Source organism: Salvia splendens, chromosome 1 (assembly GCF_004379255.2).
Source record: "Salvia splendens isolate huo1 chromosome 1, SspV2, whole genome shotgun sequence".
Classification (NCBI taxonomy): domain Eukaryota; kingdom Viridiplantae; phylum Streptophyta; class Magnoliopsida; order Lamiales; family Lamiaceae; genus Salvia; species Salvia splendens.
This window is the reverse complement of record NC_056032.1, coordinates 9,095,192-9,118,335: the sequence shown is the minus strand read 5'-3', so window position 1 is coordinate 9,118,335 and position 23,144 is coordinate 9,095,192. Positions and strand designations below refer to the sequence as shown.

At 36.2% G+C, this 23,144-nt stretch overlaps 2 protein-coding genes and 1 pseudogene across 3 annotated transcripts; 1 reads left to right on the top strand and 2 right to left on the bottom strand.

Annotated features, from left to right (window-relative positions):
* Positions 1 to 11,919: 11,919 nt before the first annotated feature.
* On the top strand, positions 11,920 to 16,302 carry LOC121740977 (pre-mRNA-splicing factor CWC22 homolog). Its single transcript, XM_042133652.1, has 7 exons — positions 11,920 to 13,086; positions 13,182 to 13,371; positions 14,135 to 14,238; positions 14,352 to 14,454; positions 14,530 to 14,840; positions 15,006 to 15,311; positions 15,698 to 16,302. Exons 1-7 carry the CDS (start codon positions 12,010 to 12,012, stop codon positions 16,043 to 16,045), a joined length of 2,439 nt encoding a protein of 812 aa, XP_041989586.1. The 5' UTR covers positions 11,920 to 12,009; the 3' UTR covers positions 16,046 to 16,302.
* Positions 16,303 to 16,335: 33 nt separating this feature from the next.
* Positions 16,336 to 18,970, bottom strand: LOC121774194 (annotated as a pseudogene).
* A 252-nt stretch (positions 18,971 to 19,222) lies between these two features.
* LOC121740964 (cyclin-dependent kinase C-2-like) lies at positions 19,223 to 23,017 on the bottom strand. 2 transcript variants are annotated; one of them, XM_042133635.1, is made up of 13 exons: positions 22,816 to 23,016; positions 22,540 to 22,677; positions 22,139 to 22,220; positions 21,893 to 21,983; positions 21,757 to 21,786; positions 21,508 to 21,617; positions 21,314 to 21,386; positions 21,118 to 21,238; positions 20,911 to 21,028; positions 20,552 to 20,691; positions 20,412 to 20,469; positions 20,081 to 20,151; positions 19,223 to 19,977 (listed from the first exon to the last, which is right to left on the bottom strand). In XM_042133635.1, exons 2-13 carry the CDS (start codon positions 22,647 to 22,649, stop codon positions 19,458 to 19,460), a joined length of 1,524 nt encoding a protein of 507 aa, XP_041989569.1. In that variant the 5' UTR covers positions 22,650 to 22,677; positions 22,816 to 23,016; the 3' UTR covers positions 19,223 to 19,457. The 2 variants fall into 2 exon arrangements, with proteins under 2 accessions (XP_041989569.1, XP_041989575.1); XM_042133641.1 differs by having other exon boundaries at positions 22,540 to 23,017.
* Positions 23,018 to 23,144: the final 127 nt, after the last annotated feature.

The following is a 23,144-nucleotide window of genomic DNA, read 5'->3' as shown; positions in this document are numbered from 1 at the left end:
CATCAATTAATACAATAAAATTAAACATTCAAATGATAATTTATTCAAACAAATTCAAAATTAACCTGAATTATTTTTTTATCAACTCATCCTATTAAATATAATAAACACAATAGCACATAACACCGAAAGAAGATTGGAAATACAATATCGGGAATATGTTTCAACAGAGCACATTTGAAAGAATTTGTATTAACTCACACCATTTAGTATATGATTCTTTGTGTAGTGACATATTCCAAATATACAAAGTAATTAAAAATTTTATTTTATTCTTCGTCCCACTTCATAAAATGTCAATTAAAAATATGTGCAGCTGAAAATGAATCAAATCGTTTAATTAGTGTTTAATTCATTGTATGTTATCTTATTTTATATACTACTTAAATTGAAGGATGAATAAATAGGATACTGATCAGTCATTCGTAATTCTTAAAGAGAAATAAATGTCCAATTTAAATTACTAACTAGTGTCACGCCCGTGCGATGCACAGGTCATTTTAATTTCTTCATATTTATTTCATTTTGTGAAATAAAAGTTGTAAAATGATAAACAAAAGAATATTCGACATCCTCTTACTTTGGATTATACTTTTTCAATCACATTAACCCCACATAGACACAAGAGTGTGTTTAAATGCTACCTTTTCTTAAAAATGTCAATACGATCACATTAAAATTTCAACACATATTTGTGTTGACATTTTAATAAACTGTCTTGACATTTAAATATCAGACTTAAAATTAAAAAGCATTTTAAATCTGTGAAAATATGAATTAACCGTTGAGTTATAACTGTAGGAGCAAGTTTACGTTGCAATAATTTAATATTGCACTGGTGAGACACTTTCTAGTCGAGATTCATTTCATTGCAATATAGCGACCCTATACACTAAAAACCCAAACCTTGAAACCTAAATCCTAAACCTTTAACTTTAAAATATACTCATCATAACCAACAAATGAGCCAAATTTTGATATATGTTGAATTTTAGTATTTTCGCATTAAAAAAAATATTATTTGCTAGTATTTTAAAAATTTATTCAAATCAAAGGAAGACCGTGCCTTGTTAATATTATTGAGAATTTGTATGCATGTTTATAATGATAGATTGAAATTAAAGTTTAGGGGGAAAAATTGAATATTTATTTCATTACACTTGTAAATCTATTTGGAGATTTTATTTATAAGACCAATTATTACTACTATTGGTCTAAATAGCCAAAAATAATCAATAAGTACCTTCATTTTATCATTAACCACGATTATGTGATAAAATTCTGAATATATGTAATCAAAATAATCCATAAATATATATTAAAAGATACTTAAAGATCAACATCATCGGCAACAACAAATATAATATGATACTTGATAACATGCTAACCAAAATATAAAATTGAATAGAGTGATGGACGAATTACCGATAGCAAAAAATAATGAACAATCGAGAAACCAATTAGTAAATGAACAAATCAAGAAACCAATTATTTTTCGGTATACCGTTACCGTTACCATACCGTTATTACGGTATACCGTACCGTGTTTTGGTATACCGTAATAACGGTATGGTAACGGTATCAAAACATATCATACCGAATTTCCGGTATACCGAAAATTCGGTACGGTATCGGTATTGAATTTTGTCATACCGTACTTTCCGGTACGGTATGCGGTATGGCACGGTCGGTACGGTATACCGTACCGACCCACCCCTAAAGGTGTGTGATACGTGTTTTGTTAGAGGAAAAGGGGAAAAGAAAAAGAAAGTTAAGAATTAGGAAATAGAATTGAGTCATCTTTTTCCTCACCTATTCTCTCTCTCTTTCTCCACGCTACTCCCTCCTTCACTGTAAGATTTCACCGCTCTCATACCCTCTTCGTTCAGCCATCATGCCTCCACCGTGACAGCTCCGGCCACTCCACCACGGAACATGTAGCACACATCACCAACCTCAAGTCCCAATTTTCATTAGCTCTTCTTAATTTCAGAATTTGAGTAGTCAAACCCACTTCCCAAATTGTTGAAATTAGAGGTTAGATTCTTCCACAACTTCCTTATTCTTGTTTCTATGTGTTGTATTGATGTCAATTAAGGTGAATTCATGCCTCAAGTTGAATAGGAAGGAGAACCAATATTGCCTTTTGTTCTAGCTTTGGAATGTATGACTTTTTAATTGAAAGTATTGATGAAATGTAGTTTTATTATTATTCCTTGCTTGGTTTGGGTATGAAAACAGAAATTAATAGTTATTTTTGTAGGAGTCGAAAATTAGGATTCATAGAATTGGGGATTTTATAGTTTTGATGCTTTTGTGTAAATTGACTTTGAAAATATGCAATTAAAGTTGTGTTATGATATAGTTTGTATGAAAATGATGGAAAAATTTGAGTTGAGGGTAGTATGTGACCTTAAGCTCTAGATAGTGATTTTAAAGTTACCTTCTTGATGGTTTTGATATTGTATAAAGTTGGGACTGCCTTGTGATGAAGTTTGATGTTGATTTTTGTTCCATATTCAAGCTAAAAATTCATAAAAAGGATTTGGTGAAAGAAGTTTAGTTGTTGGTTGTTATCAAAAGGTTTAGAATTGAAGTTTTAGCTTCAAGATGTAAAAAATTTTGAGTTTAATTTTAAAATAAAGTTGTTGTCCATATTTTCAGAATTAATTAGGTTTGTTTTATGGAGAAAAATGAAATTGTGAGGTTTATGTTTTTGGGACAACATGATATAGCTTTCATTTTCTGAAGTTATTGAATAGTATTATCGAATAATTTCGCTTCTTTTTGCTATAAATGTAGTCAGGAATGTTTTAACTTGTATATATGTTTTAGTTGACTTGTTTTGTGATGAAGGAAATAGTATAGAAAGTGAAAAAGATAAATGTGATGATTTGGTTTTACTTGTGTTTTAAGTGTGTTTATAATTTGTATATGTGATTGTTTGAAAAATTAGGTGAACCGAGTGCAAGCACAAGATATGGGAAATGGGCAGATGCAGGGATGAGTAAGCAAGTAAAAGAGTTTTTGTTGACGTGTACATGTAATGTACGCGTGTCCTAGAATTTAATTTCTTTAACTTTGATAAATATTACTTGTTTATGTGATTCGCTTGCTTATGCAACTGAACTTAAAAATAATTGTGTGGATTAAATATTTCAAGGTAAAGTGACATAAACAGTGATATTGAAAGATGAGATACTGAAATTGTGGTTTGGTATCGAAGCCCATATTTAGGCGATTCTCGGGCTTTTGTTGAGTCTTTAATATGTATAGAAGCATGCCACATAGGTTTGAAATGTCTGTGACTTGACACAACTGCCATTTTAATCAGGATCGAGATGTCAGGTGACGAAGCCTCTAGTCCTTTACAGGTTTCTTCTAAGTCTGAGTCTGAGGAGGTTCCTTTAGTCGACGTTGCTACTTCTATGGCGGGGTAAAATGATATATTACGCACTATGACGACTGCAATGCAACAGATTGCTAGGAATGTGCCACCAAGTCAATCTTCAATCATTAAACAGATGCATGAATATCACGCTGAGGAATTCAGAGGTAAACTAGATGATAATCCAACCAAGGCTGCGTACTGGTTGGAACAGTTAGAGAGAATATTTGGCTTTATGACTTGCACGCCAGATCAGAAGTTACAATGTGCAACTGCGCTTTTGAAAGAATAGGCTCACAGGTGGTGGGCCAGTGTGGCTCGTGCTACTCTTCCAGAAATGTTGTCGTCGATCTTCTATGTACTGTTCCCCAACATAGCACTCACGAAATTATTCAGAAAGAAATCTCACGACAACATTTCTGGAAGAGTAGCACGAGCCACACTTGCCCACCACCTGTGAGCCTCTTCTTTCAAAAGCACAGTTGCACATTGTAACTTCTGATCTGGCGTGCAAGTCAGAAAGCCAAATATTCGCTCTAACTGTTCCAACCAGTACTCAGCCTTGGTTGGATTATCATCTAGTTTACCTCTGAATTTCTCAGCGTGATATTCATGCATCTATTTAATGATTGAAGATTGACTTGGTGGCACATTCCTAGCAATCTGTTGCATTGCAGTCACCATAGTGCGTAATATATCATCTTACCCCGCCATAGGAACAGCAACGTCGGCTAAAGGAACCTCTTCAGACTCAGACTTAGAAGAAACCTGTAAAGGACTAGAGGCTTCGTCACCTGACATCTCGATCCTGATTAAAATGGCAGTTGTGTCAAGTCACAGACATTTCAAACCTATGTGGCATGCTTCTATACATATTAAAGACTCAACAAAAGCCCGAGAATCGCCTAAATATGGGCTTCGATACCAAACCACAATTTCAGTATCTCATCTTTCAATATCACCGTTTCTGTCACTTTACCTTGGAGTATTCAATCCACACAATTATTTTTAAGTTCAGTTGAATAAGCATGCGAATCACATAAACAAGTAGTAATATTTATCAAAGTTAAAGGAATTAAATTCTAGGACACGCGTACACTACATGTACACGTCAACAAAAATTCTTTTACTTGCTTACTCAACCCTGCATCTGCCCATTTCCCTTATCACTTGTGCTTGCACTCGTTTCACCTAATTTTTCAAACAAACACATATACAAATTATAAACACACTTAAAACACAAGTAAAACCAAATCGTCACCTTTATCTCTTTCACTTTCTATACTATTTTCTTCATCACAAAACAAGTCAACTAAAACATATATACAAGTTAAAACATTCCTAACTACATTTATAGCAAAAAGAAGCGAAGTAATTCGATAATACTATTCAATAACTTCAGAAAATGAAAGTTGTACCCTGCTGTCCCAAAAACATAAACCTCATAATTTCATTTTTCTCCATAAAAACAAACCTAATTAATTCTGAAAATATGGACAACAACTTTATTTCAAAATTAAACTCAAAATTTTTGACATCTTGAAGCTAAAACTTCAATTCTAAACCTTTTGATAACAACCAACACCTAAACCTCTTTCATCAAATCCTTTTTATGAATTTTCAGCTTGAATATGGAACAAAAATCAACATCAAACTTCACCACAAGGCAGTCCCAACTTTATACAATATCAAAACCATCAAGAAGGTAACTTTAAAATCACTATCAAGACCTTAAGGTCACATACTACCCTCAAACTCATATTTTTCCATCATTTTCATACAAACTATATCATAACACAACCTTAATTGCATATTTTCAAAGTCAATTTACACAAAAGCATCAAAACTACAAAACCCCCAATTCTATGAACCCTAATTTTCGACTCCTACAAAAACCACAATTAATTTCTGTTTTCATACCCAAACCAAGCAAGGAATCAATAATAAAACTATATTTCATCAATACTTTCAATTAAAAGTCATAAATTCCAACGCTAGAACAAAAGGCAAAATTGGTTCTCCTTCCTATTCAACTTTGGGCATGAATTCACCTTAATTGACATCAATATTACACTTAGAAATAGGAATAAGGAAGTTGTGGAAAAAATAACCTCTAATTTCAACAATTTGGGAAGTGGGTTTAACTACTCAAATTTTGAAATTAAGAAGAGCTAATGAATATTGGGACTTGGGGTTCGTGGTGTGTGCTAAATGTTCTGTGGTGGAGTGGCCGGAGTCGTCACGGTGGAGACGTGGTGGCTGAACGGAGAGAGTATGAGAGCTGTGAAATCTTACAGTGAAGAAGGGAGTAGCGTGGAGAGAGAGAGGGTGAGGAAAAGATGACTCAATTCTATTTCTTAATTCTTGACTTTCTTTTTTTCCCCTTTTCCACCAACAAAACACGTATCACACACCTTCCACCACACCTATTACTATTTTTTTTTCTTTTCCTTATTCTATTTTCTTTCCTATCTTCTATTTTATTTAACTTCTAATCCCATTAATAAAAGCATGTACTAATTAAAAATCTAATCTCTAACTCTAAACTTATAAGGTTTGGGGTGAGTGTGGTAGTGAATCGAGTTTATAGAAATTTTCCTCTAAATGTCCAAGGATGTCTCTCTTTTTAGCCAACTTGATGGAGTTAACGTTTCGTGAATTTGACATTATTCTGGGAATGGATTGGTTGTATGTTCATCGTGCTCTAGTGGATTGTTGTAAGAAGAGAATAACATTGTACACACTAGATGACCATGAGGTGATAGTGGTTAGTGAGAGATCCGACTACCTTGATAATGTGATTTCTGCTACTACAGCTCGTAAGCTTGTGGGAAACGGTGGTTGTGATGCATATTTAGCCTATATTCTAGATACACGGATATACCTATAGTGTCAGAATATCCTGATATGTTTCCTGAAGAGTTACAAGGTTTGCCACCAGAACGTGAAGTTGAATTTTCTATTGAAGTTACACCAGGCACCACACCGATATCAATGGCTCCTTACAGAATGGCTCCGACAGAATTGAAAGAGTTGAAAGCTCAATTTCAAGAATTACTTGATCGACAGTTTGTACGACCGAGTGTATCACCTTGGGGAGAGCCAATGTTGTTTGTGAAAAAGAAAGATGGATCCTTGAGACTATGTATCGATTATCGACAGTTGAACAAGGTAACTGTTAAAAACAAATATCCTTTGCTTAGAATTGATGATTTATTTGATCAACTGAAGGGATCAGCAATATTTTCGAAGATTGAGCTGCGATCAAGTTATTATCACTTGAAAGTGAGAGATGATGATGTGTTTAAAATAGCTTTCTGAACTCGTTATGGCCATTATGAATTCAAAGTTATGCCTTTTGGGTTGACGAATGCCGCAGCTGCTTTTATGGATTTGATGAATCGGGTCTTTCAACCATACATTGATCAGTTTGTAATTGTGTTTATTGATGACATACTAGTGTATTCTAAAACCAGGAATGATCATGAACAGCATCTGAAGACAGTCTTGCAAGTATTGAGAGACAAGCAGTTGTACGCAAAGCTCAGTAGAGTTTTGGCTGACAGAAGTTGCTTTTCTGGGTCATATTATATCAGCAAAGGGAATTCGAGTGGACCCGAAGAAGATTGAAGTGATTGTGGAATGGAAGTCTCCAAAAAATGTTTCAGAGTTTTGTAGTTTTCTGGGTTTGGCAGGCTATTATCGCAGATTTATGAAGGGTTTTTCTATTATAGCAAAGCCAACAACTACTTTACTTCAGAAGAATGTGCCATTTAACTGGATCGATGAATGTCAGGTAAGTTTTGAAAAACTAAAGGCGATTTTGACGGAGGCACATGTGTTAATTCAACCTGAATCGGAAAAGGAGTATACTGTATTTAGTGATGCATCGCATAATGGTTTAGGTTGTGTACTGATGCAAGAAGGTAAGGTAGTTGCTTATGCTTCTAGGCAATTGAAAACATGCGAGAGAACTTATTCCACACGTGATCTAGAGTTTGCAGCACGTGTCAAGTCACTACCCTCCTTTTTGCTGGTACAGTTGGAGTTCTCATGTGGCATGCTTAGGTTATCTTTTGATTGTAAATAGTTGGTTGCAAATGTAAGGTTGTAACCTTCTTTTTGCTAGTGGGGTTGTATATATCTATCGAAACAGGTTAATGTTATTTTTGTTTTGTATAGTAGTAAATGGTTGTGTTAGCAGGTTTAGTTACTTAGTATATAATAGTGTTGTATGTCGAGTGTTTGCAAAACGGAAAAAAAAGTTATGCAGGTTTAATAGACAGGTTTTTGTTTATCGATCGTACTAAAATGTGACACCACTTATTTGGTTAAAACTAACCGAATAAGGGGTGTTACAAAAATCATTTTTCCTGTCAACTAGACTTTCCCTTCAAATAAACATGGTCTTGATGTATCTCTTACAGTAGTTTTATAATTTTGAAATCTAGTAGTAGTATTTAATTTCCTTTTTTTCATCATCCACATGATTATGTCCATTCCTAATTATTCAAATCTTATAAAAATAGTTTCGATACATAAATTCAAGTTAAGTATTAAAATATAGACATTGATTTAATATAATTTTAATTAAAACCATATTTTTAAATTTACACAAACTTATTGTTAGTGAACTCTATAGTAAAAGACACTAGGCATGATTACGAAAACATGAACGATACGTATACTTATTCTATAATATTCCATCTCCAGTTGGAGTGTATATATCGATGAATTTAGGGATATCAATCGGGCTAACCTGTTTGGGTTCGGGCCAACTCACTCAGGTTGCCGGGCTATTTGGATGCGGGCCATTCGGGTTATGAATTTTTCGGGTCATAAATTTTCAACCTTAACTCTAATCCGTCGGGTTTCGGCTAACCCATCAGGCCATTGGGCCTAAAAACTTTCGAAAATAAATCATTGTAATCAAAATTTACCTCTATAAAATAATTTTAAATTTTAGATATTTTTTCTTCTTAGTTTTAGAATCATAAAATATTCAAATTTTCATAGTTTCCTCAATAGATAAGCCTTTTATCTCGAACAACTACAACATAAACAAAGATAAATTAAAATTAAATCAATCACTTTTAATTAATGTTTGTGTTCGTGTCATTATTTTGGCAATGTGCATAATTAATTCTTTATGAATGATAAATATATTGAGATGTTGATGGGTTAATCTTTAACTTTGTATTGATTGGCTTTGGTGGTGGTAAGACAGTAGTGACAGATGATGGGATGGTGGAATAATGAGTCGAGGTGGAACTTGAAAATTGATAGTGTGAGATCGAGTGAAAAAGTGTAGAATGAAAGATTGAAGAAGAATAATGATTAAAGAAGAAAAATGATTGTGCCGCATGAAAATAAAAGAATATAAAAAATCCCTAAAACTTACTTAATATTTTTTAATTAAAAGTTGCAACCCGTCGGGCCGACCCACAACCCGTTCGGGCCAACCCGTCGAACCCGCCAACCCATTCGGGCTAACCCTTTTTGTATTCGGGTTTAAAAATTACGGCCCTAACCTGCTAATTTTATCGGGCTATTCGGGCCGATCTACGGGTTTCGAGTTAGATTGACACCCCTATCGATCATGTCTATCTCGGTACAATGCTAACGATTTTGCAAAGATATCGTAACACTGAAGTAAAAGATTAATAATAATCGTCTAACTCTAAATACATTCTTGGACGAAATAGCAATCAACTTCAATATATTTAGACATTTAATGAAAAACTAATTATCAGCAATGTAGTTTGATTATAACCATGTACAAATAAAGTTCATTGAGTGAACCCCTGTCCAAAAAGATTGTAAAAAGACTTCAATATATAATTACTACTATATGTGTGATCTATCAATGCAAATAAAAATTTATCATGGACTACTGAAATACAAATTCTATTTTCTACGAACTGTTTTTATAGTTTAATCATTTAAATGGGTACGTAAAAGATTGTATTTGCAACTAAATATTTGGATATCACTATTAAATCATGCAAATATTTGGATATTTCCGTTAAATTATAGAATATCACAACCAATATTTGGACCCCCAATAACCACATCCCAGTTGACGACTTTTATATCATCTCTAATTTGAAGCCCCAGTTGAACCTAAGACGCATAGCCAGAGGCCAAATGCATTTTCGATATTGAGCATGCACGATTTCTGCGTGTAGCTACACTAATGATAGGAGAATCATGATGCAAATTATACTTAATCTTATTTGATATAATTAACTTGCTATTATCTAATACACATTACTTTTAAATATACATAAAAAATTTCAAAATTTTAAATGTCATCACAATAATCTATTAATATTATAAAGTTTAGAAAATATTATAGTTTACGATAGTAATATATAGAATAAAAAAATACCATCAATATCATTACAAATATGAGCCATAATTTTATTATACAGATTATTATATCTATAGATGTGTATAGCAACAATTTAAGTACACAGTAATAAATTTGATTTACAAAACACCAATAAAATTATAAAATATAGCTTTAAACTGTAAGTATTTATCATAATTGTTATTTTTCGCATACTCATATTTTTAATTAAAGGGTTACCAAATACTATAATAAAGTAGTAGTATGAGATAATAAAGTAAATGTGAAAATATTTTTTTTCAAAAAACAAATGACTCAACTATCTTGACAAAATCCAAATGAAATGCTACAAATCAGCTAACAGTAAAATTTAATTGGTTAGTAGTATTAAGATCTTCAAAATATTATTATTTTAATTCATTAAATATAAAGCATTTTATCATTATTATAATTTGATCATGTTATTATTATTTTTGTAAAATATTAATCTTATTTATTATATTATAAATATTATTGTTAATAGTATTTTCAACTTTAAATATAATTAAAACATAAAACAAATTCATGTCAACAAACCATAATAATTGACTATTTTCTGAATGATTTTATCAATAACACACCCACATGAAATATATGAACAAATTAGTTATAGAGATTTAAAACTTCTTTTAGAAGCTAATTTTTCTATATTAAACTATTGGATAATGGTGATACCCAACAATGTTTGACCAATAGTTATGTTTTCCTCCAAATGCATTAATATAAATATACTAGTTTATTTTAGAGCTTGGACAAATTAATCAATTAGATAACCAGGATGAGATTATCAGACAAAGTCAAATATAATTAAAGAATATTCTTAGATTTATCAAAAATTATTCTTTAAATTTGAATAGAACTAAGAGTATATGTGATTATGTATTTCCTAACATGCGGTATAGTGTTTTTGTGTACGTGCGGTGCAGTCAGTGCCTCTATCTTGTGAACAATTGTTTTTAGGCCATCCACAATAGGAATAGCCCCGCAATAGCCCAGCCACTGCCACATCATTAGCACTAAAAATCCTCCTGCCACATCATCAAAATAAACAGATAGCCCAGCAATAGCCCAGCCATAGCCTAGCCACATAATATCCACATCACTATTAACAAATATATACAAAATGAAATAATTAACAATCACACAATATACGAAAGTTAATTTACGAGACATATACGGGAAAAATTTAATAATACTATTAAAATTTAAAAAAGTATAATAATTTAAAAAAATACATTAATTTAAAAAAAATACAATAATAAAAAGGAGTGCCAATTCACTCTTTGTACAGAAATTAAGATAGAGAGAGTACTCGTTAAAACAAGTGGTGCGAATGAAAATGACGAGCAACGCGCGTATATATAGTGTTTCGGAAAAAAAAAATTTAAATTTCGCGCTAGGCGGTGCGTTGGGCGATCCGGGCGCTGCAATAGGGCCGAGCTGATCGCCCAGCGCACCGCCCAGTGCCACGAAACCGCCAAGCGCTGCGCGGTTTCTCTTTCCATTCGTCCGCTGGGCGACTGCAATAGACCGCCCAGCGAACCGCCCAGCACCGGCGCTCGGCTGGGCGCTATTGTGGATGGTCTTACTTCATGGCTCTAACAATCATTATTTTTGTGTACGTGCGGTGCAGGGCAGCCGGTATGTTAATTATAATTTTTAATTATGTAATTATAGACTTTAAATTATATCATTTTTAAAATTTTAATTAAATATTTAATTTAATTAGAATATAGAATAACAAAAACTAATGCAGTGCCAGATTTTTAGAAACGTAAGCCATTAATTTTCTGCAGTAATAACATTGCCAGTAGTTAATTTTCCGCAATTATAATATTGCCAATTAGAGCTTGATTTTGAACAGTAGTATGCCTACAGATATATCCTCGACGAGTCTAAGAAAAAGGAACACGGGAAAAGAATGTACATATTTTATCTTTTACGGGGCGTTCGGTTGACAAGATTAAATCTCATAATTAAATATGTATCATGTTTGGTTCATAAGATTGAACTTTTAACTTAATCCTAAATGGATAGTCTCATAATCAGTCATAGTCCCCCTCCAATTAAAATAATCTCACAACTTAATCATAGACACTGATAACGGAGAGAAAATTAGTCAGGGGCAAAAGCAATCTAAATTAGTGAGGGGCAAAAGCAATTTAGGGTTTATGTAGAAGGAGTCTTTGCTTTCAAATCTCACTTCCTCTATATCTCGGGGGTACATTCAATGGCTCGGAGGCGTCGCAATGATTCTAGCAGTAGCGAGGATGAGGAGGAGAGAGAAAGGAGGAAAACCAATCTAGATTTGGAGGGCACAAGTAGGGAAGATGATAAGGATTCGGATCCTGAGCGTAGGAAGAGTAGGAGAGATGATTTGGCATCTGAGAGAAAATCGCGTCGTGACTCTGATGATAGGAGGTCTGACGGGATTGAGCGTAAGAGCTGGAAAGGTGAAAAACCTCAACGTGATGATGCTGGAGATGATAAAAGGAATGCCAGGAAGCGCGGTCGAGATTCGGAGAGTGATAAGATAAGGGGACGGGAATCAGGCGATGAGGAGGAAGAAGAAGGAGAATACAGGGCCCGGGAGGATGGCAGGAAAGAGGATAGAGAAAGAGATGGCCGGAAAGAGCGGCCAATCGATAGAGAGAGGGAAAGAGATGATAGAAGGGATCGTGAGCGAGAAAGAGATGATAGAAGGGATCGTGAGAGAGAAAGAGATGGTAGAAGAAATAGAGGGCGAGACAGAGATGATAGAAGGGATAGAGAGCGAGAGAGGGGACATGTCGAGAATGGTGATAGAAGGGATAGAGATAGGAGACATGACGAGAATGCTGATAGGTATAAGAGCTCTAAGAATGAGAGGAGCGAAACTGTGGATTTGAAAACAAAGGGGGATGGGAATGTTGCTGTTGACCCGGTGGCAAATATGGGAAGGAGTGGTGGAGTGTACATTCCTCCATTTAAGTTGGCTAGAATGCTGAAGGAAATTGAGGATAAAAGCAGCCTCGAATATCAAAGAATGACCTGGGACGCCCTGAGGAAGAGCATCAATGGATTGGTGAACAAAGTGAATGCCACGAACATCAAGAACATCATCCCGGAGCTGTTTGCTGAAAATCTGATACGAGGACGGGGTCTGTTTTGTCGATCCTGTATGAAGTCTCAAATGGCCTCTCCAGGATTCACTGATGTATTTGCAGCTTTGGTTTCTGTGGTCAATACAAAGTTCCCTGAAGTTGGGGATCTTTTGTTGCGGAGGATCATACTACAGCTACAGAGGGCATATAAACGCAATGACAAGGTTTGTATCTTAAATTCTTTTGTTACTACTTATAAGCTCCTTGATATTTGTAACCTATACTTAATTGTGTATTATTGGTGAAAATCTTGTGGCAGCCACAACTACTTGCAGCTGTCAAATTTATAGCTCACCTGGTGAACCAGCAGATAGTTCATGAGCTTATTGCTCTTGAGCTGCTGACATTGCTTCTGGAGAAGCCCACCGATGATAGTGTTGAAGTAGCTGTCGGCTTTGTTACGGAATGTGGATCCTTGCTGCAGGATCTTTCCCCCAGAGGATTGCATGGTGAGTATGGCACTCTGTTCACTATTGTTGTTATTTAGGAGAAACTTTGATTTCTAGTATTAGAGCTTCTGATGGATCTGACGTCACAAGTTAGGTTATTCTTTGTTCTTTCAATGAGTATTTCAGTTTTTGACAGTAGAAGCTAGGGGGAAATTTTCATAAAAATATTCGCTCTGAAATTGGATTAATTGGATCTATGACACTGCTCTTTTGACCTGCATTATTCCTAACTTGTTCTGAGATGATTCATTCTTTTTATGTTATTTTTCCATCTATAAGTTGCTATAACTCTGATAATCTCCTGGGCTGTTGTGGTGTCAAATTTTGAATTAACTGAAATTTACACGCTGCTAATAGATATACTTTCTTGTTTATGAGTGAACCTGGGCAGTGCAGAAGATCTGTTTTAGGTTTAGGGTTTAGGATTAATTTCCTTTTATGTTTACTTTCCATCTATAAATCTGACCATCTCCTTACCGGAAAGCTGTTGTTGTGGTGTTGAATTATGTATTTACTGAAATTTTCACACTGCTATACTCTCTTGTTTGCGAGTGAATATGGGCGGTGCAGAAGATCTGTTTTAGGAAAAGTAGATATGACTTGCATGACTTATCTTCTTGTGTGTGCACCTGTGTGGATGTTGATTTGTTTAAGCAAACATAGATTTCACATTTCATTTGGTGATTCGCAGAATCTCCCCTCCTCTCTCTTGTGACAGCTCCATTGTCACTTTCTGAAATACTGTGGCTTTTCAATTTCGCAGGTATCTTTGAGCGATTCCGTGGAATTCTCCATGAAGGGGAAATAGATAAGCGTGTACAGTTCTTAATAGAAGGCCTCTTTGCATTACGAAAAGCAAAGTTTCAGGTCAGCTTCATTTTTAGCAGAATAGGAAAACTTAGTTTATTAAATATTTTTTTCTTCTTAACATGATTCTTTTTATGTGTTAAATCTTAACCTATTAATGCCACCTGATGTAGGGGTACCCTGCTGTCCGTCCAGAACTGGACCTAGTGGAGCAGGAAGACCAATTAACTCATGAAGTTTCTCTTTTGGATGAGATAAATGCTGAAAACACTTTAGGTATAGCGTGGTTGGGACTGACTTGACTTCTGTCTTCTTCTAAAATTCAGTGTGGCTAATATATTTCCATTGCAGATATTTTTCGGCCGGATCCCCAGTTTGTGGAGAACGAGAAGAAGTATGAAGACCTAAAGAAGCAAATACTAGGTGAAGACTCTGATGAAGAAGCAGATTCAGATTTAGCCTCAGATTCAGATTCTGGTGACAATGATGAAGATGAAGATGATGACGATGAAGAGGACGAAGAACAAATGAAAATTAAGGATGAGACTGAGACAAACTTGGTTAATCTTCGGAGAACTATCTACTTGACAATTATGTCCAGCGTTGATTTTGAAGAAGCAGGGCATAAATTATTAAAGATCAAACTAGAGCCTGGTCAGGAGGTGAGTATCACAATCTCGTGTGTGATATTTTTTCTCTCTGGTTGAAAACAGTTTGAACAAGACTTTGCCATTTATTGGTTCTTGCGGATTGGTATGATGAGCTATTAATTTACACCATGAGCTTGTTGTTTAATGTGTTTCCTGTGATTGGTTTTGCCTGTCCAGATGGAACTGTGCATCATGCTTTTGGAGTGTTGCAGCCAGGAGAGGACGTACCTTCGCTACTATGGACTTCTTGGCCAGAGGTTTTGTATGATAAACCGAATCCATCAGGAGAATTTTGAGAAGTGCTTTGTCCAACAGTACTCGATGATTCACCGGCTGGAGACCAATAAGCTGCGCAATGTTGCAAAGTTCTTTGCACATTTACTTGGCACGGATGCATTGCCCTGGCACGTTTTGGCATATATACGGTTGACAGAAGAGGATACTACTTCTTCATCTCGAATCTTCATTAAGATTCTTTTCCAGGTACTAAAATTACCTAGGTCTCTTAGTATTCTCAATTCGTCCTTTAACATCTTGAAAGCCTTACCTCGTGTTAATCATTTTATGCTCTCATTTTAATAATATTTTCCAGTGCTGTAATTGCAGCAGTTTAGACAGGGTTTTACTAAGTTACTGGTGCATATTATTGATATACTGTGTGTCTAGTTCATGTGTACTCCTAACATAATATATCAAGAAAGAAATTTTACTGAAACATCAAACAAATACTATGTTTTAAGAGTACATAAACCGTCCATGCACTTGTGCCCTTTTCATTTCGTTAACCATCTGCATGATTTTTGCTTACGTTGTCTAGCCCCCTCTTCTCTAAATGTCAAACCTCAAATTCTATGGGTTTTCTGTTGCAGGAATTGTCAGAACACTTGGGAATTCGCTTGCTAAATGAACGTCTAACCGACCCGGGCATGCAAGACTCATTTGAGTCCATTTTTCCCAAAGACAATCCGAAAAACACTAGGTTTGCTATTAACTTCTTCACTTCCATTGGGCTTGGCGGGATCACAGAAAACCTGCGAGAATATCTCAAGAACATGCCTCGGCTCATCATGCAACAACAAAAGGCTGTACCGGAGTCTGATTCTGAATCTGATAGTTCTGGATCTGGTTCTGATTCGGATGGATCGGGATCATCAAGTTCGGAGTCAAGCGAGAGCGAAAGCGACAGGGATAATAGGCGAAAGAAGAGGAGAAACTAATGATTCTGAATCTGATACTTCTGGTTCTGATTTGGTGGATCGGGATCATCAAGTTCCGAGTCAAGCGAGAGTGAAAGTGACAGGGATAATAGGCGAAGGAAGAGGAGAACTAATGATTATCCTTTGCATTTCTTGTACTTGAGTTTTGTTTAGGATATTCTGCGTTATATATCTACTGATAATGTGACATGAGATTGTTGTTATCTGTTATCTGGTATTTCTAATTGAATGGTGACAAAAGGTTTGAATTTGTTAAATGGTGGTAGTGTTACATTTGAGTTTGCAATACACTATTATTAGGAAGATGGAGGTAGAATTCCTTGAAGAAAGGAGGTAAACATGAGGAGAGGCTGGTAGCTGGGAACTTGATGACCAGCTCCTCTCACCGTTGCTAATGTCAGCCCTTTGTATCCCACAACATACCCTCCAACCTGTCACAGTTTCACAAATTCTTAGATATAGTACTTCAGTAATGCAACCTTAGATTAGATGAATAAATATGAAATCATGCAGATTGTTTGCTCTTTTAGGTGAATGAATGGGAAAGTTGGAAACTGATTAACTCAACTCTCCCAATTCCAAATCCCACAGTTGCTCAAAACAACCAAGAACTACTTATATGCATTTTTTTAACACCACCTCGGTTATTTGAGAATGCAAAAGAAAACTGTATGGTTCTTACCTCATTCTCAAAGTACCACGGGCGCCAAGCAGTCTCGATTGGAAGCTTTAGCCTGTTAATTGCATACCTTGTGGTTGTAACTGGTACATTCGCATCTATGTCTCCACTGCAATGCAGCCTGTTCTAGTTAGAATAATCCATCTATGTCTGTCACTCACACTCGCACAGTTTAAGTATATATGCTTTCCTGTACAGCCACACCCTCAGCCCACTTGCCATGAGATTCTCAATTGTTGGCAAAACACTACTTTCCCAATCTGTCCAGTTATCAAAGGTTCTGCACAAATCTAACAAGTAAGCTTCATACAACAACATCAACGGTATCCGCATAATCTGCTTTTGCCTTTTAGCAAGAAAAAATTTAGTCACCTGCAGAAGTCCCAAGCTGTGGGCTTCACATGGAGAGCATCTTGGACTTGAGGAGTATTCAAGTAATACTTAACATACACATCCGAGCAGGGATCGAAGTAGTTAACCTGTTCGCCCTGTTGAAAGATAGAAAAGGGGTATTCCCTTAGATATGCAGCAGGAAACAAACTCGGGCCATTTATAAATTGGTACTAGGGGTTTACTACAGAATCACTTGAGCCCTTCTTAAGCACATGTTGCAAACAGATTGGTGCATAGATGTGGTTGATGTCAATGTTCCCAAGCTCTTTAAAGGACTTCTCCACGTAATCATAGCACTGATCAGAAGCTAAATAATTTGCAAAGTCACAAGAATTGAAGATTTTTGTGTGTATCTCATCTGAGATCAAGGCATGCGTCCAGATATGATCATAGAACCCTGCTGACATGCTCGCATCGTCTATCAATGCATTCCCTATCTGATAAGATTGAAGAATTGAGAGGAGTATTGACTTAAATATTGAAATTAAAAGATAAAAACTTGAGCAATATGAACATACAGCAACACCCTTTAGATTGATAACAGTTAGACTGTTGCTGTTGTTGTTTCTGAGCAATATAGTATTTGCTAACTGAGGCACATAATGACCGGCGTAGCTCTCCCCAGTGATGTAGAAATCCTGGGTTTTGTACTAACCTCTCGAGCCAGTTCACTATAAATGTGTAGGCATCTGTGGCAGTGCTCGTGTCACCAGTGTTGTTGTAGTCAGCAGTTGTGTTTGAATACGAGAAGCCAACACCAGCAGGCGAATCCAAGAAGATCACATTCGCCACTACAAAATTCCACTCATAATCACTTCAAAATATTGATTATGTAAATAACAACACAGCTTCAAAAAGTTTCCTAAGCCTGCATTAACATTTTATGCAATTTGGGAGTTTGAAAAACCTCAGCCACTCACCATTGTTCCATGCATAGTTGTTTCTGAATAGAGTTGTTCCGTCACTGCTCACTCTGAAAGGTCCCGATTCCTCCATGGCTCCATATCCAAAAGATGAACATCCAGGGCCTAGTGATTAAGTTATAGGAGTCAATACATTTCATTTTGTCATCGAAGCAAATGCAAGGAAGCTCTAATGAGCTATATCTAGGTTGCAATGCGTTAGCTTCATTTTCTAGTCCTAGTTAACATGACTTGAAAATTATGAAGCTTTCTCTACCTCCATTAAGCCACAAGACCAGAGGTTTGGTGGAAGAATTTGTTGGAGACTCGACAAAATAGTAAAACAGCGCTCTTCCTGCCTGGGGCTCAACTGTAACATAACCTGCATAGTGATCAAAATCCACACCATGAGGCTGCCCTGGCAGCTGAGTGATCTTGTCTGCTTGCATTAGTCCATCTTGAGGTGCAACAAATGCATCTCTTTCGCGCTGTAGCCAAGAATCGGAAACAGAGAAACTGTGTGGTCTTGTGGCTCTCAAAAGATGAGTCTGCTGATTGGCAATTGCAAAGAGTGGAGGAGAGGAGCAAGGAGAAGAGGTGTGCAATAAGCTTATGCATTGCTACTCCTGTGTGTGTGTGATGTCAAAATAGGACTGAGAACTTTTATAGAGTAATGATTGGGCAGCAATTCGTCGTCTTTTGTGTTTGTGAGTGTGACATAACTGGATAACAAGACTACTAATTCTTTGAGGTTTTCCCCATAGGCTGATCACTCCAAGGCAACAAGTTATTCTGTACATTTTCATAATGTTTAGACAAAACTTAAGTGCTCAGTGCTCCACACTTTCAACTGCTTAGTAGTATAATACTACTAAGTGTATCTGTACCAAACACCTTAGTTGACTAAACACTCACGTAAAGCTCAGAAAAAAAAAATCTCTTTATGACCATTCTTGAATTTTACTATTGTCTTTTCTCTGGATTATTTATTTGGCTGATGATGTAATCTTTGTTGGAGCTATATTTCTTGTTGTAGCATGCCGGCCTAATCCTTTTCAAACTAGATTATAATGTATTCATTTTGTCATGAAGTCCTCTATTTTATATTTATTTACTTAATTTGAATTTTTCAGAGGCAGGTTGTCCATTTTGTGATATCTCAACTTGAATGCAGATAAAAAGAAACGCATCTTTAGAAGAAAATTTTAAGTAAAGAACAATTTCGATATCACAAATCCTAACACCTTACAAAATAGAGAGATACGTTCCTCCACAATTATACAAGTCATGTAATCTATCATACAACCTTGTTACGTAGTAATTAGGTTTTAATCATACACCCTGGAAGAGATACATTCCTCCACAATTATACAATTCATGTCCTCTATCATACAACCTCATAAAGCACACTCAAAGGTCATCATGCAAATGCAATACATTATTGCTGCCAATTGTATTGCTGGTTGCGATTCCCAGACATGATGTTCGAGCTGCCACGTCCTGCAGCTGAAGTCCCATATGGAGGAGCGCCATGGGGGTAATTAGGGCCTCGAGGGGCAGCACCGGGCATGGCGCTAGAGCCATATGGGGGAGCGCGCCCTTGAGGTGGATAGGCACCCGTGCCATAACCTCCACTACCTTGACCACGATTGGGATGGTTGTAGTTTCCAGAAGGATTTCCACCCGGTGGGTATCTTCCTGGCCCAGCTGAAGGTCGTGGCTTACCATAATGATGGCCAGGTACTCCGGCTACCTGAGGCTGTCCACCATGCGCAGGTGGATTTTGACCTGCTCGCATCTGAGCATGCGCGTGCCCAGACTGCTGAATTGGTGGGAGTCGCGAATGCTGCTGATTGTGTTGTAGCTTCTGGCGCTTTGAGTTTTCTTCATGCTGCTGGCGCTGTTGCTGGCGCTTTTTCTTTGTTTGGAACTCGTGGGAAGATTCATACTTGGGCAAACTGATGGATAGATTCACATTTCAAACAAATGTGACAACAGACAAATCAAAACTCTAAAGCCTCTACAAATAAACAACAGAAGGAAAAGTTTTGAAGATCAAACCTTTTCGGATCACAAGGTAATGGATCTGTCCAGAAGTACTCAGCATCAAGAGCATCCTTTGCTGATATTCTCTTCATTCAAAAAGAATAAAGGGGAAGAACAACTGTGAAAATATGAATGTAAAGAGAAATCCTCAATTGCTTTGTAAAAACGGCATTGCTAGACTATTTCAAAATCCTATAGTAGAATGTATATGAAATGAGCAGACTGAATATGCAAAGCTACTGTAAGAACAGGTATCAAAACTGACAAAAGTAAGATATTCTATTCTTAGGGGAGAAAAAGAGGTATGAGATAAGAAGTACAGGAAAAAGAACTCAATCAGGTATACCTGAGATGGATCAAGAGTCAACATCTTGTCCAATAAATCCAATGCATGCCTGTCAAAGCTAGAAATAACAGATTCATCATTCACATGTTCATTTACAGTGGCAAGTTGCAAATAAAAAGAGCCAAATGCCAATAACTTACTGTCTGAAGTGCTCTCTAAGTCGTCTTTTAATAACTCTACTAGGTTTGAAATTGTTATACCAAGGAATCTTTGAGACTCCAGGCCAGATTTCCTCGCTGGGAGTGCCACAGATGTCGAATATTTTATTTAATTGTTCCGGCTACAGAAGAAAACAAAACCACATTAGGAAGACATAACAAAGATGTAAAAGAAAAAGATAAAAACTGAAGAAAACTATCAATTTATCTAACAGCTCCTAACTTTCTCAATGAGGTACATTAACTTAGACGCCATATTTGCGATATCCAGATCAAAATCCCACTTTTCAAACCCCTTTCAAATTGACATCAGTATTTAGATGATAGTGAACATAAACTACCTCCTCTTTCCCGGGAAATACTGGTTTCCCATTAAGAAGCTCAGCAAATATGCAACCCACTGACCACATATCCACAGCAGGGCCATACTTTGTGGTGCCAAGCAGCAACTCTGGGGGCCTAAAGTATTGAGCAGATTGCCAATTAAATACAGACATGCATTTAAAAACTAGCTGATGATATTAAATCATATAGATGCCATATCTTACCTATACCACAAAGTAATCACACGATTTGTAAGGTTAGCATTATGATCACTTGAAAATGACCGGGCAAGACCAAAGTCTGCAAGTTTCAAGTTTCCTTCATTGTCTATCAGAAGATTTGAACCTGCAACACAAAAACACAAAATTAGCATAAAACACAGAAAGTAACTTCAGTTAAATACTGATTTTAAATGTAGACCTTTAATATCACGGTGAAGCACTTGATTTACATGACAGTAGTGCAGCCCTGTCAAAAGCTGTCTCATATAGCACTAAAGAAGAGGGAGAAAATGAAAATCATTCATCTGATTGTCACTCTTCTTTGTCCACCAGAAGTATCTGAAATGCCAATAAACTAAATATTCTTCCACTATATTACACCCATTCCAATACCTTAATCTGCGGCACTGAGAATCTCATTCCAGGACGATCAGCAAGGCCAGTTAAATCATGGTCCATGTACTCAAAGACCATATAAATCCCACCTCTGTACTTGTTACCATCTGGAGAATCAAGAAGTGAATATGCAAGCTATCAGCCTTGAAAGATGCAGCAGAACAAACTTCATGTATCTCCTCACATCGTCTACGTAAGTTTAACAAGAAGTATACATCATATACAGTTAAAATTGTGAAGTTTTACCTGGTGCAGGTGGCTCATCCTTCTCAGGACCTGGATACATAATACGAAAGGCAGATATAAAAACTCCAACAATGTGGGGCATAGAGAATTAATTGACATATAATCTAGGAAAAGGAAAGGAAAAACATAAGATTACCAGTAGAGGTGACGATTTCTTTTAGCTTGATGACATTTTCGTGGTGAAGTTTCTTTAATATTTTAATTTCACGGATGGCTGTTATGGGGAACTGCAGGCATATGTGGGGAAATTAATAACCATATCCTGGGACCTCTACTTGATGTAAAGACAATTAGAGTCATCTTCCGACATAATAATAGGGATCAGTTCAAACAGAACCAATAATCTAAACCATCAGCAGAGTCACCAAGCTGAAAAGCATACCCCTTCTCTTTCATTGTCCATCCGTATCTTCTTCAAAGCAACAATTTCCCCTGTTTTGATTTCTCTTGCCATGTAAACTTGTCTGCAAGTACAAATTCCCACCTTAGGTAGTAAGAGAAACAACCCAACTCCTAAAACTAGGTCATCTGATCATATAATTTTGTACCCAAATAGTATGAACTTTTTAGACACAGGTCACAAATATCCATTATCGTCCACCCCAAACAAGACACCCATCCACATTAGTGTTTAAAGACACGCCATTGAATAGTTGTATATAGCAAATTTAAGAACATTTGAGCATAGATAGCTCAGTCTTGAGAATCACATGAAAGATTCATGCCTCAATTGAAAAAATCCATGCTTCACCATAGCAAGGAAATCTAAGGAAATTAATGTACCCATAAGTTCCTTCGCCAATCTGCTCCAATTTCTCGAAGCAATCAACACTTCGAGAGCCCCAAGCAGGAATTTCTGTAGTGTTTAGCTGCTCCGGCGCCGCTATCGCCATTTCTTTTAACCCGAGTTTCTTCTTGATTCTTCAAAGTAAAAACACAATCAGATCATGGTTTCGGGATACAATTAAGCGGTACTACCTAAAATTGCAGTTAAATCGTGCACCCAGAAAAAAGAACATTGGAATTAGGGTTCAATTAATTGGGGGAAAAGGGTGTTACCCTTCGAAAATACACAAAAAAAGAGCTTTTTTCGCGATAAAGAAAGTATGGGGGAATGTCGCGAGGAGAGGAGCGGAGCGGGGTAATGGCGAGGAGCAGCGATCTGCGGTGGTTTGTGCAGAGAAATAATTGTAAGAAAGAAAGTAGTTCAAGATAAACCAATAACGAAATTGGGAATGTATCGGAGTATTTCCAAAAAAAGAATGGTTTTTCATTTGCCTAATATTAATGGTTAATTATGGATATTATATGTTATTTATTGATCACTTTTGTTTATTTTTTTTTGGTAACGATAAAATTTGTTAATTTAATACTGTAAAGTTTCGCCA

Bases quoted from the DNA above. Each gene is read 5' to 3' on its own strand.
- LOC121740964 (XM_042133641.1), bottom strand. From the start codon at position 22,649: ATGGCGATAGCGGCGCCGGAGCAGCTAAACACTACAGAAATTCCTGCT. The intron at 22,221-22,539 runs GTACATTAATTT...TTGTACTTGCAG, and splicing joins ATTGGCGAAGGAACTTATGG to ACAAGTTTACATGGCAAGAG. The intron at 21,387-21,507 runs GTATTGGAATGG...CCTCTTCTTTAG, and splicing joins TCTCAGTGCCGCAGATTAAG to TGCTATATGAGACAGCTTTT.
- LOC121740977 (XM_042133652.1), top strand. From the start codon at position 12,010: ATGGCTCGGAGGCGTCGCAATGATTCTAGCAGTAGCGAGGATGAGGAG. The intron at 13,372-14,134 runs GTGAGTATGGCA...TCAATTTCGCAG, and splicing joins TTCCCCCAGAGGATTGCATG to GTATCTTTGAGCGATTCCGT. The intron at 14,455-14,529 runs GTATAGCGTGGT...TTTCCATTGCAG, and splicing joins AAATGCTGAAAACACTTTAG to ATATTTTTCGGCCGGATCCC.